Source organism: Lissotriton vulgaris, chromosome 10, assembly GCF_964263255.1.
Source record: "Lissotriton vulgaris chromosome 10, aLisVul1.2, whole genome shotgun sequence".
In the NCBI taxonomy this organism is placed as follows: Eukaryota; Metazoa; Chordata; class Amphibia; order Caudata; family Salamandridae; genus Lissotriton; species Lissotriton vulgaris.
Genome location: NC_141698.1, coordinates 1,156,258,181 through 1,156,273,652, shown reverse-complemented (window position 1 = coordinate 1,156,273,652; position 15,472 = coordinate 1,156,258,181). Strand labels below are relative to the sequence as shown.

Here is a 15,472-nt window from a genome sequence, read left to right as displayed (position 1 = left end):
CAGGCATGCGCTCAGGCCACATACACCACACTGCAGGCATGCGCTAAGGCCACATACACCATACTGTAGCATGCACTCAGGCCACATACACCACACTGTAGCATGCACTCAGGCCACATACACCACACTGTAGCATGCACTCAGGCCACATACACCACACTGTAGCATGCACTCAGGCCACATACACCACACCGTAGCATGCACTCAGGCCTCATACACCACACTGTAGCATGCGCTCAGGCCACATACACCACACTGCAGGCATGCACTCAGGCCACATACACCACACTGTAGCATGCACTCAGGCCACATACACCACACTGAAGAATGCACTCAGGCCACATACACCACACTGTAGCATGCACTCAGGCCACATACACCACACTGTAGCATGCACTCAGGCCTCATACACCACACTGTAGCATGCACTCAGTCCATATACGACACACTGCAGGCATGCGCTCAGGCCACATACACCATACTGTAGCATGCACTCAGGCCACATACACCACACTGTAGAATGCACTCAGGCCACATACACCACACTGTAGCATGCACTCAGGCCTCATACACAACACTGTAGCATGCACTCAGTCCATATACGACACACTGCAGGTGTGCTCTCAGGCCACATACACCACACTGTAGCATGCACCAGGCCACATACCGCACACTGTGCATGCACTCAGGCCACATACAACACCCTGCAGGCATGCACACAGGCCACACACACCACACTGCAGGCATGCACTCAGTCCACATACGACACACTGCAGGCATGCGCTCAGGCCACATACACCACACTGTTGCATGCATTCAGGCCTCATACACCACACTGTAGCATGCACTCAGTCCACATACGACACACTGCAGGCATGCGCTCAGGCCACATACACCACACTGCAGGCATGCGATCAGGCCACATACACCACACTGTAGCATGCACTCAGGCGACATACACCACACTGTAGCATGCACTCAGGCCACATACACCACACTGTAGCATGCACTCAGGCCACATACACCACACTGTAGCATGCACTCAGGCCACATACACCACACTGTAGCATGCACTCAGTCCATATACGACACACTGCAGGCATGCACTCAGGCCTCATACACCACACTGTAGCATGCACTCAGTCCATATACGACACACTGCAGGCATGCGCTCAGGCCACATACACCACACCGTAGCATGCACCAGGCCACATACCCCACACTGTAGCATGCACTCAGGCCACATACAACACACTGCAGGCATGCACACAGGCCACATACACCACACTGCAGGCATACACTCAGGCCACATACCACACACTGCGGGCATACACTCAGGCCACATACACCACACTGCAGGCATGCACTCAGGCCAGATACCACACACTGCAGGCATGCACTCAGGCCACATACACCACACTGCAGGCATGCGCTCAGGCCACATACACCACACTGTTGCATGCACTCAGTCCACATACGACACACTGTAGCATGCACTCAGTCCACATACGACACACTGCAGGCATGTGCTCAGGCCACATACACCACACTGCAGGCATGCACTCAGGTGACATACACCACACTGTAGCATGCACTCAGGCCTCATACACCACACTGTAGCATGCACTCAGTCCACATACGACACACTGCAGGCATGCGCTCAGGCCACATACACCACACTGCAGGCATGCGCTAAGGCCACATACACCACACTGTAGCATGCACTCAGGCCACATACACCACACTGTAGCATGCACTCAGGCCACATACGACACACTGCAGGCATGCGCTCAGGCCACATACACCACACTGCAGGCATGCGCTAAGGCCACATACACCACACTGTAGCATGCACTTAGGCCACATACACCATACTGTAGCATGCACTCAGGCCACATACACCACACTGTAGCATGCACTCAGGCCACATACACCACACTGTAGCATGCACTCAGGCCACATACACCACACTGTAGCATGCACTTAGGCCACATACACCATACTGTAGCATGCACTCAGGCCTCATACACCACACTGTAGCATGCACTCAGTCCACATACGACACACTGCAGGCATGCGCTCAGGCCACATACACCACACTGCAGGCATGCGCTAAGGCCACATACACCATACTGTAGCATGCACTCAGGCCACATACACCACACTGTAGCATGCACTCAGGCCACATACACCACACTGTAGCATGCACTCAGGCCACATACACCACACTGTAGCATGCACTCAGGCCACATACACCACACCGTAGCATGCACTCAGGCCTCATACACCACACTGTAGCATGCGCTCAGGCCACATACACCACACTGCAGGCATGCACTCAGGCCACATACACCACACTGTAGCATGCACTCAGGCCACATACACCACACTGAAGAATGCACTCAGGCCACATACACCACACTATAGCATGCACTCAGGCCACATACACCACACTGTAGCATGCACTCAGGCCTCATACACCACACTGTAGCATGCACTCAGTCCATATACGACACACTGCAGGCATGCGCTCAGGCCACATACACCATACTGTAGCATGCACTCAGGCCACATACACCACACTGTAGAATGCACTCAGGCCACATACACCACACTGTAGCATGCACTCAGGCCTCATACACAACACTGTAGCATGCACTCAGTCCATATACGACACACTGCAGGTGTGCTCTCAGGCCACATACACCACACTGTAGCATGCACCAGGCCACATACCGCACACTGTGCATGCACTCAGGCCACATACAACACCCTGCAGGCATGCACACAGGCCACACACACCACACTGCAGGCATGCACTCAGTCCACATACGACACACTGCAGGCATGCGCTCAGGCCACATACACCACACTGTTGCATGCATTCAGGCCTCATACACCACACTGTAGCATGCACTCAGTCCACATACGACACACTGCAGGCATGCGCTCAGGCCACATACACCACACTGCAGGCATGCGATCAGGCCACATACACCACACTGTAGCATGCACTCAGGCGACATACACCACACTGTAGCATGCACTCAGGCCACATACACCACACTGTAGCATGCACTCAGGCCACATACACCACACTGTAGCATGCACTCAGGCCACATACACCACACTGTAGCATGCACTCAGTCCATATACGACACACTGCAGGCATGCACTCAGGCCTCATACACCACACTGTAGCATGCACTCAGTCCATATACGACACACTGCAGGCATGCGCTCAGGCCACATACACCACACCGTAGCATGCACCAGGCCACATACCCCACACTGTAGCATGCACTCAGGCCACATACAACACACTGCAGGCATGCACACAGGCCACATACACCACACTGCAGGCATACACTCAGGCCACATACCACACACTGCGGGCATACACTCAGGCCACATACACCACACTGCAGGCATGCACTCAGGCCAGATACCACACACTGCAGGCATGCACTCAGGCCACATACACCACACTGCAGGCATGCGCTCAGGCCACATACACCACACTGTTGCATGCACTCAGGCCTCATACACCACACTGTAGCATGCACTCAGTCCACATACGACACACTGCAGGCAAGCGCTCAGGCCACATACACCACACTGCAGGCATGCGCTCAGGCCACATACACCACACTATAGCATGTACTCAGGCGACATACACCACACTGTAGCATGCACTCAGGCCACATACACCACACTGTAGCATGTACTCAGGCCACATACACCACACTGTAGCATGCACTCAGGCCACATACACCACACTGTAGCATGCACTCAGGCCACATACACCACACTGTAGCATGCACTCAGGCCTCATACACCACACTGTAGCATGCACTCTGTCCATATACGACACATTGCAGGCATGCACTCAGGCCACATACACCACACTGTAGCATGCACCAGGCCACATACCGCACACTGTAGCATGCACTCAGGCCACATACAACACCCTGCAGGCATGCACACAGGCCACATACACCACACTGCAGGCATGCACTCAGTCCACATACGACACACTGCAGGCATGCGCTCAGGTCACATACACCACACTGTAGCATTCACTCAGGCCTCATACACCACACTGTAGCATGCACTCAGTCCACATACGACACACTGCAGGCATGCGCTCGCGCCACATACACCACACTGCAGGCATGGGCTCAGGCCACATACACCACACTGTAGCATGCACTCAGGCGACATACACCACAATGTAACATGCACTCAGGCCACATACACCACACGGTAGCATGCACTCAGGCCACATACACCACACTGTAGCATGCACTCAGGCCACATACACCACACTGTAGCATGCACTCAGGCCACATACACCACACTGTAGCATGCACTCAGGCCACATACACCACACTGTAGCATGCACTCAGGCCTCATATACCACACTGTAGCATGCACTCAGTCCATATACGACACACTGCAGGCATGCGCTCAGGCCACATACACCACACTGTAGCATGCACCAGGCCACATACCGCACACTGTAGCATGCACTCAGGCCACATACAACACACTGCAGGCATGCACACAGGCCACATACACCACACTGCAGGCATGCACTCAGGCCACATACCACACACTGCGGGCATACACTCAGGCCACATACCACACACTGCGGGCATACACTCAGGCCACATACACCACACTGCAGGCATGCACTCAGGCCAGATACCACACACTGCAGGCATGCACTCAGGCCACATACACCAAATGGCAGGCATGCACTCAGGCCACACACCCCACATTGTAACATGCACTCAGTCCATATACGACACACTGCAGGCATACACTCAGGCCACATACACCAAATGGCAGGCATGCACTCAGGCCTCATACACCACACTGTAGCATGCACTCAGTCCATATACGACACACTGCAGGCATACACTCAGGCCACATACACCACACTGCAGGCATGCACTCAGGCCACATACACCACACTGCAGGCATGCATCCGGCCACATACAGCACACTGCAGGCATACACTCAGGCCACATACACCACACTGCAGTCATGCATCCGGCCACATACAGCACACTGCAGGCATACACTCAGGCCACATACACCACACTGCAGGCATGCACTCAGGCCACATACACCACACTGCAGTCATGCATCCGGCCACATACAGCACACTGCAGGCATACACTCAGGCCACATACACCACACTGTAGCATGCACTCAGGCCACATACACCACACTGTAGCATGCACTCAGGCCTCATACACCAGACTGCAGGCAATTTAGACATAAAAACACATCTACAGTGATGCAATTACAGGCATTACGCTGCACTTCAGGCATGCATTCAGGCATTCAGGTGTCACAGAAGGTAACTACTTTTTGGGTGGCTGTGCTCCTTTTGAAAGAACAGAATGTGTCACTCACAGTGAAGCTAACCAATGGCACTCGTTGTCCCACCCTCTATGCAGCAGTGGGTGTGGGAAAATCATGAAGGATGCAACAAGATGCCATTGGATAAATAACCCCTATGAGTATGATTATTATGGATATATCATTTTAGTGAAATCAAAGGTCTTTGCTTATGCCAGGCCTAAAAATGTGAATGTTGTCATAATTATTTCAATGTCATTTTGTATTCCAAAGAGTGCAAAGTGCACAGCTAAATGTATTTCTTGAATTAAACAGAAAGTGTAATCTCTGAGTTGGAGCTGCAGGAAGCTAACGGTGCTCATCCCAACACTGTTCACTGTCTCTTCTTAGCACTGCAGTCGCCTCCTCCAGACCTTCCCACTAACAGTACGCCACCGTGTGTCACACAATATGGGCTCCGTGTCACACGGTCACACGGTGAGGAGCCGATATCAAACGATGTGCACACAATGGCTGAAACCCCTTCAGATAGCTCCCCATCTCCTTGCACCCCTGGGCTATGGCACACAGGCCTCTGTCCCGTCTATACTAGCTCCCTAGCTCCTTGTACCCCCAGGCCATGGCACACTGGCCTCTGTCCCGTCTATACTAGCTCCCTAGCTCCTCGTACCCCCAGGCCATGGCACACTGGCCTCTGTCCCATCTATACTAGCTCCCTAGCTCCTTGTACCCCTGGGCTATGGCACACTGGCCTCTGTCCCATCTATACCAGCTCCCTAGCTCCTTGTACCCCTGGGCTATGGCACACTGGCCTCTGTCCCGTCTATACTAGCTCCCTAGCTCCTTGTACCCCTAGGCTGTGACACACTGGCCTCTGTCCCATCTATACTAGCTCCCTAGCTCCTTGTACCCTTGGGCTTTGGCACACTGGCCTCTGTCCCATCTATACTAGCTCCCTAGCTCCTTGCACCCCTGGGCTATGACACACTGGCCTCTGTCCCATCTATACTAGCTCCCTAGCTCCTTGTACCCCTGGGCTATGGCACACTGGCCTCTGTCCCATCTATACTAGCTCCCTAGCTCCTTGTACCCCTAGGCTGTGACACACTGGCCTCTGTCCCATCTATACTAGCTCCCTAGCTCCTTGTACCCCCAGGCCATGGCACACAGGCCTCTGTCCCATCTATACTAGCTCCCTAGCTCCTTGAACCCCTAGGCTGTGGCACACTGACCTCTGTCCCATCTATACTAGCTCCCTAGCTCCTTGTACCCCTGGGCTATGTCACACAGGCCTCTGTCCCATCTATACTAGCTCCCTAGCTCCTTGTACCCCTGGGCTATGGCACACTGGCCTCTGTCCCATCTATACTAGCTCCCTAGCTCCTTGTACCCCTAGGCTGTGACACACTGGCCTCTGTCCCATCTATACTAGCTCCCTAGCTCCTTGTACCCCTGGGCTATGACACACTGGCCTCTGTCCCATCTATACTAGCTCCCTAGCTCCTTGTACCCCCAGGCCATGGCATACTGGCCTCTGTCCCATCTATACTAGCTCCCTAGCTCCTTGTACCCCTAGGCTGTGACACACTGGCCTCTGTCCCATCTATACTAGCTCCCTAGCTCCTTGTACCCCTAGGCTGTGACACACTGGCCTCTGTCCCATCTATACTAGCTCCCTAGCTCCTTGTACCCCTGGGCTATGACACACTGGCCTCTGTCCCATCTATACTAGCTCCCTAGTTCCTTGTACCCCTAGGCTGTGACACACTGGCCTCTGTCCCATCTATACTAGCTCCCTAGCTCCTTGTACCCCTGGGCTATGACACACTGGCCTCTGTCCCATCTATACTAGCTCCCTAGCTCCTTGTACCCCCAGGCCATGGCACACAGGCCTCTGTCCCATCTATACTAGCTCCCTAGCTCCTTGTACCCCCAGGCCATGGCATACTGGCCTCTGTCCCGTCTATACTAGCTCCCTAGCTCCTTGTACCCCCAGGCCATGGCACACTGGCCTCTGTCCCGTCTATACTAGCTCCCTAGCTCCTTGCACCCCTGGGCCATGGCACACTGACCTCTGTCCCGTCTATACTAGCTCCCTAGCTCCTTGTACCCCTGGGCCATGGCACACTGGCCTCTGTCCCATCTATACTAGCTCCCTAGCTCCTTGTACCCCTGGGCTATGGCACACTGGCCTCTGTCCCATCTATACCAGCTCCCTAGCTCCTTCTACCCCTGGGCTATGGCACACTGGCCTCTGTCCCATCTATACTAGCTCCCTAGCTCCTTGTACCCCTGGGCTATGTCACACTGCCCTCTGTCCCATCTATACTAGCTCCCTAGCTCCTTGTACCCCTGGGCTATGGCACACTGGCCTCTGTCCCGTCTATACTAGCTCCCTAGCTCCTTGTACCCCTGGGCCATGGCACACTGCCCTCTGTCCCGTCTATACTAGCTCCCTAGCTCCTTGCACCCCTGGGCCATGGCACACTGGCCTCTGTCCCATCTATACCAGCTCCCTAGCTCCTTGTACCCCTAGGCTGTGGCACACTGACCTCTGTCCCGTCTATACTAGCTCCCTAGCTCCTTGCACCCCTGGGCTATGACACACTGGCCTCTGTCCCATCTATATTAGCTCCCTAGCTCCTTGTACCCCTAGGCTGTGACACACTGGCCTCTGTCCCATCTATACTAGCTCCCTAGCTCCTTGTACCCCTAGGCTGTGACACACTGGCCTCTGTCCCATCTATACTAGCTCCCTAGCTCCTTGTACCCCTGGGCCATGGCACACTGGCCTCTGTCCCGTCTATACTAGCTCCCTAGCTCCTTGCACCCCTGGGCCATGGCACACTGGCCTCTGTCCCATCTATACTAGCTCCCTAGCTCCTTGTACCCCCAGGCCATGGCACACTGGCCTCTGTCCCGTCTATACTAGCTCCCTAGCTCCTTGCACCCCTGGGCCAGGGCACACTGGCCTCTGTCCCATCTATACTAGCTCCCTAGCTCCTTGTACCCCTGGGCCATGGCACACTGGCCTCTGTCCCGTCTATACTAGCTCCCTAGCTCCTTGTACCCCTGGGCCATGGCACACTGGCCTCTGTCCCGTCTATACTAGCTCCCTAGCTCCTTGCACCCCTGGGCCATGGCACACTGGCCTCTGTCCCGTCTATACTAGCTCCCTAGCTCCTTGCACCCCTGGGCCATGGCACACTGGCCTCTGTCCCATCTATACTAGCTCCCTAGCTCCTTGTACCCCCAGGCCATGGCACACTGGCCTCTGTCCCGTCTATACTAGCTCCCTAGCTCCTTGCACCCCTGGGCCATGGCACACTGGCCTCTGTCCCATCTATACTAGCTCCCTAGCTCCTTGTACCCCTGGGCCATGGCACACTGGCCTCTGTCTCGTCTATACCAGCTCCCTAGCTCCTTGTACCCTTGGGCTTTGGCACACTGGCCTCTGTCCCATCTATACTAGCTCCCTAGCTCCTTGTACCCCTGGGCTATGGCACACTGGCCTCTGTCCCATCTATACTAGCTCCCTAGCTCCGTGTACCCCTAGGCTGTGGCACACTGGCCTCTGTCCCATCTATACTAGCTCCCTAGCTCCTTGTACCCCTGGGCCATGGCACACTGGCCTCTGTCCCTTCTATACCAGCTCCCTAGCTCCTTGTACCCCTGGGCTATGGCACACTGGCCTCTGTCCCATCTTTACCAGCTCCCTAGCTCCTTGTACCCCTGGGCTATGGCACACTGGCCTCTGTCCCATCTATACTAGCTCCCTAGCTCCTTGTACCCTTGGGCTTTGGCACACTGGCCTCTGTCCCATCTATACTAGCTCCCTAGCTCCTTGTACCCCTGGGCCATGGCACACTGCCCTATGTCACATCTATACTAGCTCCCTAGCTCCTTGTACCCCCAGGCCATGGCACACTGGCCTCTGTCCACTCTATACTAGTCCCCTAGCTCCTTGTACCCCTGGGCTGTGGCACACTGGCCTCTGTCCCATCTATACTAGCTCCCTAGCTCCTTGTACCCCTGGGCTATGTCACACTGCCCTCTGTCCCATCTATACTAGCTCCCTGGCTCCTTGTAACCCTGGGCTATGGCACACTGGCCTCTGTCCCATCTATACTAGCTCCCTAGCTCCTTGAACCCCTGGGCCATGGCACACTGGCCTCTGTCCCGTCTATACTAGCTCCCTAGCTCCTTGTACCCCTGGGCCATGGCACACTGGCCTCTGTCCCATCTATACTAGCTCCCTAGCTCCTTGTACCCCTGGGCCATGGCACACTGGCCTCTGTCCCATCTATACTAGCTCCCTAGCTCCTTCTACCCCTGGGCTATGGCACACTGGCCTCTGTCCCATCTATACTAGCTCCCTAGCTCCTTGTACCCCTGGGCTATGGCATACTGGCCTCTGTCCCGTCTATACTAGCTCCCTAGCTCCTTGTACCCCTGGGCCATGGCACACTGGCCTCTGTCCCGTCTATACTAGCTCCCTAGCTCCTTGTACCCCTGGGCCATGGCACACTGGCCTCTGTCCCGTCTATACTAGCTCCCTAGCTCCTTGTACCCCCAGGCCATGGCACACTGGCCTCTGTCCACTCTATACTAGCTCCCTAGCTCCTTGTACCCCTGGGCCATGGCACACTGGCCTCTGTCCCATCTATACTAGCTCCCTAGCTCCTTGTACCCCTGGGCCATGGCACACTGGCCTCTGTCCACTCTATACTAGCTCCCTAGCTCCTTGTACCCCTGGGCTATGACACACTGGCCTCTGTCCCATCTATACTAGCTCCCTAGCTCCTTGTACCCCTGGGCCATGGCACACTGGCCTCTGTCCACTCTATACTAGCTCCCTAGCTCCTTGTACCCCCAGGCCATGGCACACAGGCCTCTGTCCCATCTATACTAGCTCCCTAGCTCCTTGCACCCCTGGGCTATGGCACACAGGCCTCTGTCCCATCTATACCAGCTCCCTAGCTCCTTGTACCCCTGGGCTATGTCACACAGGCCTCTGTCCCATCTATACTAGCTCCCTAGCTCCTTGTACCCCTAGGCTGTGGCACACTGGCCTCTGTCCCATCTATACTAGCTCCCTAGCTCCTTGTACCCCCAGGCCATGGCATACTGCCCTCTGTCCCATCTATACTAGCTCCCTAGCTCCTTGTACCCCTGGGCTATGACACACTGGCCTCTGTCCCATCTATACTAGCTCCCTAGCTCCTTGTACCCCCAGGCCATGGCATACTGCCCTCTGTCCCATCTATACTAGCTCCCTAGCTCCTTGTACCCCTGGGCTATGACACACAGGCCTCTGTCCCATCTATACTAGCTCCCTAGCTCCTTGTACCCCCAGGCCATGGCATACTGGCCTCTGTCCCGTCTATACTAGCTCCCTAGCTCCTTGTACCCCCAGGCCATGGCATACTGGCCTCTGTCCCATCTATACTAGCTCCCTAGCTCCTTGTACCCTTGGGCTGTGACACACTGGCCTCTGTCCCATCTATACTAGCTCCCTAGCTCCTTGTACCCCCAGGCCATGGCATACTGGCCTCTGTCCCATCTATACTAGCTCCCTAGCTCCTTGTACCCCTAGGCTGTGACACACTGGCCTCTGTCCCATCTATACTAGCTCCCTAGCTCCTTGTACCCCTGGGCTATGACACACTGGCCTCTGTCCCATCTATACTAGCTCCCTAGCTCCTTGTACCCCCAGGCCATGGCACACAGGCCTCTGTCCCATCTATACTAGCTCCCTAGCTCCTTGTACCCCCAGGCCATGGCATACTGCCCTCTGTCCCATCTATACTAGCTCCCTAGCTCCTTGTACCCCTGGGCTATGACACACTGGCCTCTGTCCCATCTATACTAGCTCCCTAGCTCCTTGTACCCCCAGGCCATGGCATACTGGCCTCTGTCCCGTCTATACTAGCTCCCTATCTCCTTGTACCCCCAGGCCATGGCATACTGGCCTCTGTCCCATCTATACTAGCTCCCTAGCTCCTTGTACCCTTGGGCTGTGACACACTGGCCTCTGTCCCATCTATACTAGCTCCCTAGCTCCTTGTACCCCCAGGCCATGGCATACTGGCCTCTGTCCCATCTATACTAGCTCCCTAGCTCCTTGTACCCCTGGGCCATGGCATACTGGCCTCTGTCCCATCTATACTAGCTCCCTAGCTCCTTGTACCCTTGGGCTGTGACACACTGGCCTCTGTCCCATCTATACCAGCTCCCTAGCTCCTTGTACCCCCAGGCCATGGCATACTGGCCTCTGTCCCATCTATACTAGCTCCCTAGCTCCTTGTACCCCTAGGCTGTGACACACTGGCCTCTGTCCCATCTATACTAGCTCCCTAGCTCCTTGTACCCCCAGGCCATGGCATACTGGCCTCTGTCCCGTCTATACTAGCTCCCTAGCTCCTTGTACCCCCAGGCCATGGCATACTGGCCTCTGTCCCATCTATACTAGCTCCCTAGCTCCTTGTACCCTTGGGCTGTGACACACTGGCCTCTGTCCCATCTATACTAGCTCCCTAGCTCCTTGTACCCCCAGGCCATGGCATACTGCCCTCTGTCCCATCTATACTAGCTCCCTAGCTCCTTGTACCCCTGGGCTGTGGCACACTGCCCTCTGTTCCATCTGTATTAGCTCCCTATCCGCCTAAGCTGTGACATACTGGCCTCAGCATCCCTCAACTTTCCAAATCTCTCCTCAAACTCTTCCTAGGTCTCCCTTTTTCAGAGGCTCGTCAGTCCCTTTTCCATTTCCCACTCAATCGTGTCTCTTATTCCGCTCCCTGAAGGCCTCTAGGCATGTCACTTCCTCTCCTGCGGAGCGGAGAGGCTGCCACTGTCTCATCCTTGGCTCCCTTTAACAATGGATGTCTTTCTGAGTCTTCTGGGCTACTTTCCCCTCAGCAGGGTTCCTGTGGGGTGGGATGGAGATGCAGCCTCAAGGGAGGTGGAGCTGTGCTGTGCTGTGCTGTGCTGAGCTGTGCTGTGCTGTGCTGAGCTGTGCTGTGCTGTGCTGTGCTGAGCTGTGCTGTGCTGTGCTGAGCTGTGCTGTGCTGTGCTGAGCTGTGCTGTGCTGTGCTGTGCTGAGCTGTGCTGTGCTGTGCTGAGCTGTGCTGAGCTGTGCTGTGCTGTGCTGTGCTGTGCTGTGCTGTGCTGTGCTGAGCTGTGCTGAGCTGTGCTGTGCTGTGCTGTGCTGTGCTGTGCTGTGCTGAGCTGTGCTGTGCTGAGCTGTGCTGTGCTGTGCTGAGCTGTGCTGAGCTGTGCTGTGCTGTGCTGTGCTGTGCTGTGCTGTGCTGAGCTGTGCTGTGCTGTGCTGTGCTGAGCTGTGCTGCAGCTCAGAGAGGTCCCTGCGCTCTTTTGAACCCGCGTGTGTTCTTTCCACAGGGGCCTCTGGACGCATTCCGAGAGCTGATCCTCTCTGAATACCTGCGAGATGCAAAGGACAACTTCCAGATCCGAGACAACATCCTGGAGCTTTTTGGGGACATTCTGTTTACCGTTCAAAGTATCCTGAGAGCAAGGTACCACAGAGGTAGGTCTAGCGCCTGAGTGCCAGAAAGATGTGAGCTACAAAGTTCAAGTACCAAATGGGTGAATGACAGAGTTCCCCAAGAATCAGGAGCTGAAGAGGTGAATTCAAAGCGCTATGAAGCAGAGCTGCTAAGCACTTTAGGAAACAGGCGCCACAGAGGTGAAGCTAATCTGACCACTTGCTGAGGATCAATGAATGAAGCACAATCTTGTAATCGAGTGAAGGGAAAGGGAGGAGGGATAGCTATTATCCATAAGGAACAACTCTCATGCAGATTTCGGGACAGCCCTTTACTGAACTGTGAAAATGCTCATTTTAGCATTCAACTGTCCCCCTGTAAATCACTCTCAGGAGCCCTTATTTACCGCCCCCAGGAGCCTTGGGCCAATTTTGCAGATCCCTTGTGGAATTCTCCACAACCAAGACAAGCACTTTGTCTAACTTACTTGTCCTAGGGGACTTTAATATCCACTTCGATAATGGGGAGGACAACACCGCATCAGAGCTGCTCTTAGACCTTGCCACTCATCATCTTCATCTGCAGAACGACCAATCCACGCACAGTCATGGGCATTTACTTGATCCTATTTTCTGTAACATTAATACCCTGAAAACCAACGCCCTGATCCCTCTGCCCTGGTCAGACCACAGGCTCATTCCCTTCAGTTGGGAGATTCCGACCAACGTTCCTCCCACTCTATCTCCCGGTAGACCGGTACGTCCCTGGGCTAAACTAGACCCCAAAAAATGGGAGCACATCCTGGACCTCTCCAAGCCCAGCCTTGCCATCGACCCCGTAACAGCGGACACGGAGTTCTCATCTTGGATAGAAAACTCCCTCAATACCATCCTCCCTAACAAACCATATCGGACATCCCGCAAAAAAACCTCCTCCCCATGGTTCACCCAGGAAACCCGCCTTCTGAAGAAGATATGCAAAAGGGCTGAAAGAACTTGGCGGAAAGACTTCGACCCTAATAGCAAGAAGGAATACAGGCTGGCCATCCTCAATTATAAAAAAGCCTTGAAAAATGCTCAAACGTCGTTTTTTCAAGAGAAAATTAATGCTGCATCTTGATCGTCGAGGGAGACTTTTCGCATCGTAAAACTACTCTTGAAAACCCCGGAGTCCACTTGTCCGTCTATCCTCGCAGACAACCACTGTGATAAGTTGGCCACGTACTTCGATCAAAAAATTCAAAACATCCTGCAGCAACTTCCGCCCATTCCTCTGGACCCACCACCTATTTCCCTAATACAAGCCCAGAACCTCAACACGAGACTTGAGACGTTCACTCCCATAAATAAGGAAACTTTGGTCCCCATCCTCCAATCTCTTAAAAGTGGCTCACCTTCTGACCCTGCACCAGTTAAAATCCTAAAGCAAGTAACATCTACCATCCTTGGACCTATGGTACACCTGATTAATGCCTCTTTGGCATTCGGAGTGGTTCCCCCCAGCTGGAAAAAGGCGAAGGTTAGAGCACTACTAAAAAAACCTAGTCTAGATCCCCTCAACCTAGGCAACTTTAGGCCTATTTCGCTCCTCCCCTGCATCAGTAAAATGACAGAAAAACTCATAAATGCCCAGCTATCACACTACCTCGAATCGAATGAATTACTTAAACCACCTCAGATGGGTTTTCGCCCCGGCCAGGGCACGGAAACAGCAATGGTGACGGTGGTCGAGGAGGCCAGGAAGATCATGGATTCAGGAGGATCAGTGGCAGTGATCCTCCTGGATCTGAGCGCGGCCTTCGACACTGTCAACCACCAAATCCTGGTCCAACAACTCAGTGATCTTGGGATTACAGATGTTGACCTGACCTGGATAAAATCCTTTCTTCATGACCGTTCATTCCAGGTGATCGAGGGTGGCTATACTTCCAGGGAGACCCCTATATGTTGCGGAGTACCACAGGGCTCCTCGTTGAGCCCCACGCTCTTCAATGTATATATGTCCCCTTTGGAAAAAATAGTCACCCCCCATGGGATTAAACTCCTAACGTACGCTGATGGCACCCAGCTGGTAGTCTCTCTTTCTCAGCAGGAAAACCCTACCCCCAATCTTTCTTCCTGTCTAAGAGACATAGTCAGCTGGATGGACAGCTCGCACTTGAAGCTCAACAGCGACAAGACGGAGATACTGGTAATGGGGAATCAGGCTCATTTCCGGCCAGTATCTCTAAGGCCCCCATGCATGGGCAAGCCGTCTACCCCTAAAACTGAGATCAAAAGCCTCGGACTATGGCTAGACCAAAATCTCACCATGCACACTCAAGCTAGGAAAACGGCTGGGGTCTGCTATGGGCTTCTGCGATCCGCCCGGAAAATTCTACCATTACTCCCTTTTCCATCAAGGAAACTCCTTATCCAAGGCCTCATCCTGTCACGCCTGGATTATGGCAACGTACTGTTTCTGGGTGCCCCGCGGAAAGTTACTACCAAATTGCAGGTGGTGCAGAACGCGGCCGCACGGATCCTCACCAACACCAAGAGCCGGTGCTCGGCTAAGCCAGCTATCAAAGCACTCCACTGGCTACCCGTGGT

At 54.3% G+C, this 15,472-nt stretch overlaps 1 protein-coding gene across 2 annotated transcripts in view; it reads left to right on the top strand.

Moving 5' to 3' along the window:
- LOC147689505 (pyrethroid hydrolase Ces2e-like) overlaps positions 1-15,472 on the top strand; it is a 279,745-nt gene that overhangs the window by 231,432 nt on the left and 32,841 nt on the right. For both annotated transcript variants that reach the window (XM_086942262.1, XM_086942261.1), the window contains exon 10: positions 12,775-12,922. In XM_086942262.1, the coding sequence (XP_086798388.1) occupies positions 12,775-12,922 (148 nt within the window). The remainder of the gene's footprint in view (positions 1-12,774; positions 12,923-15,472) is intronic.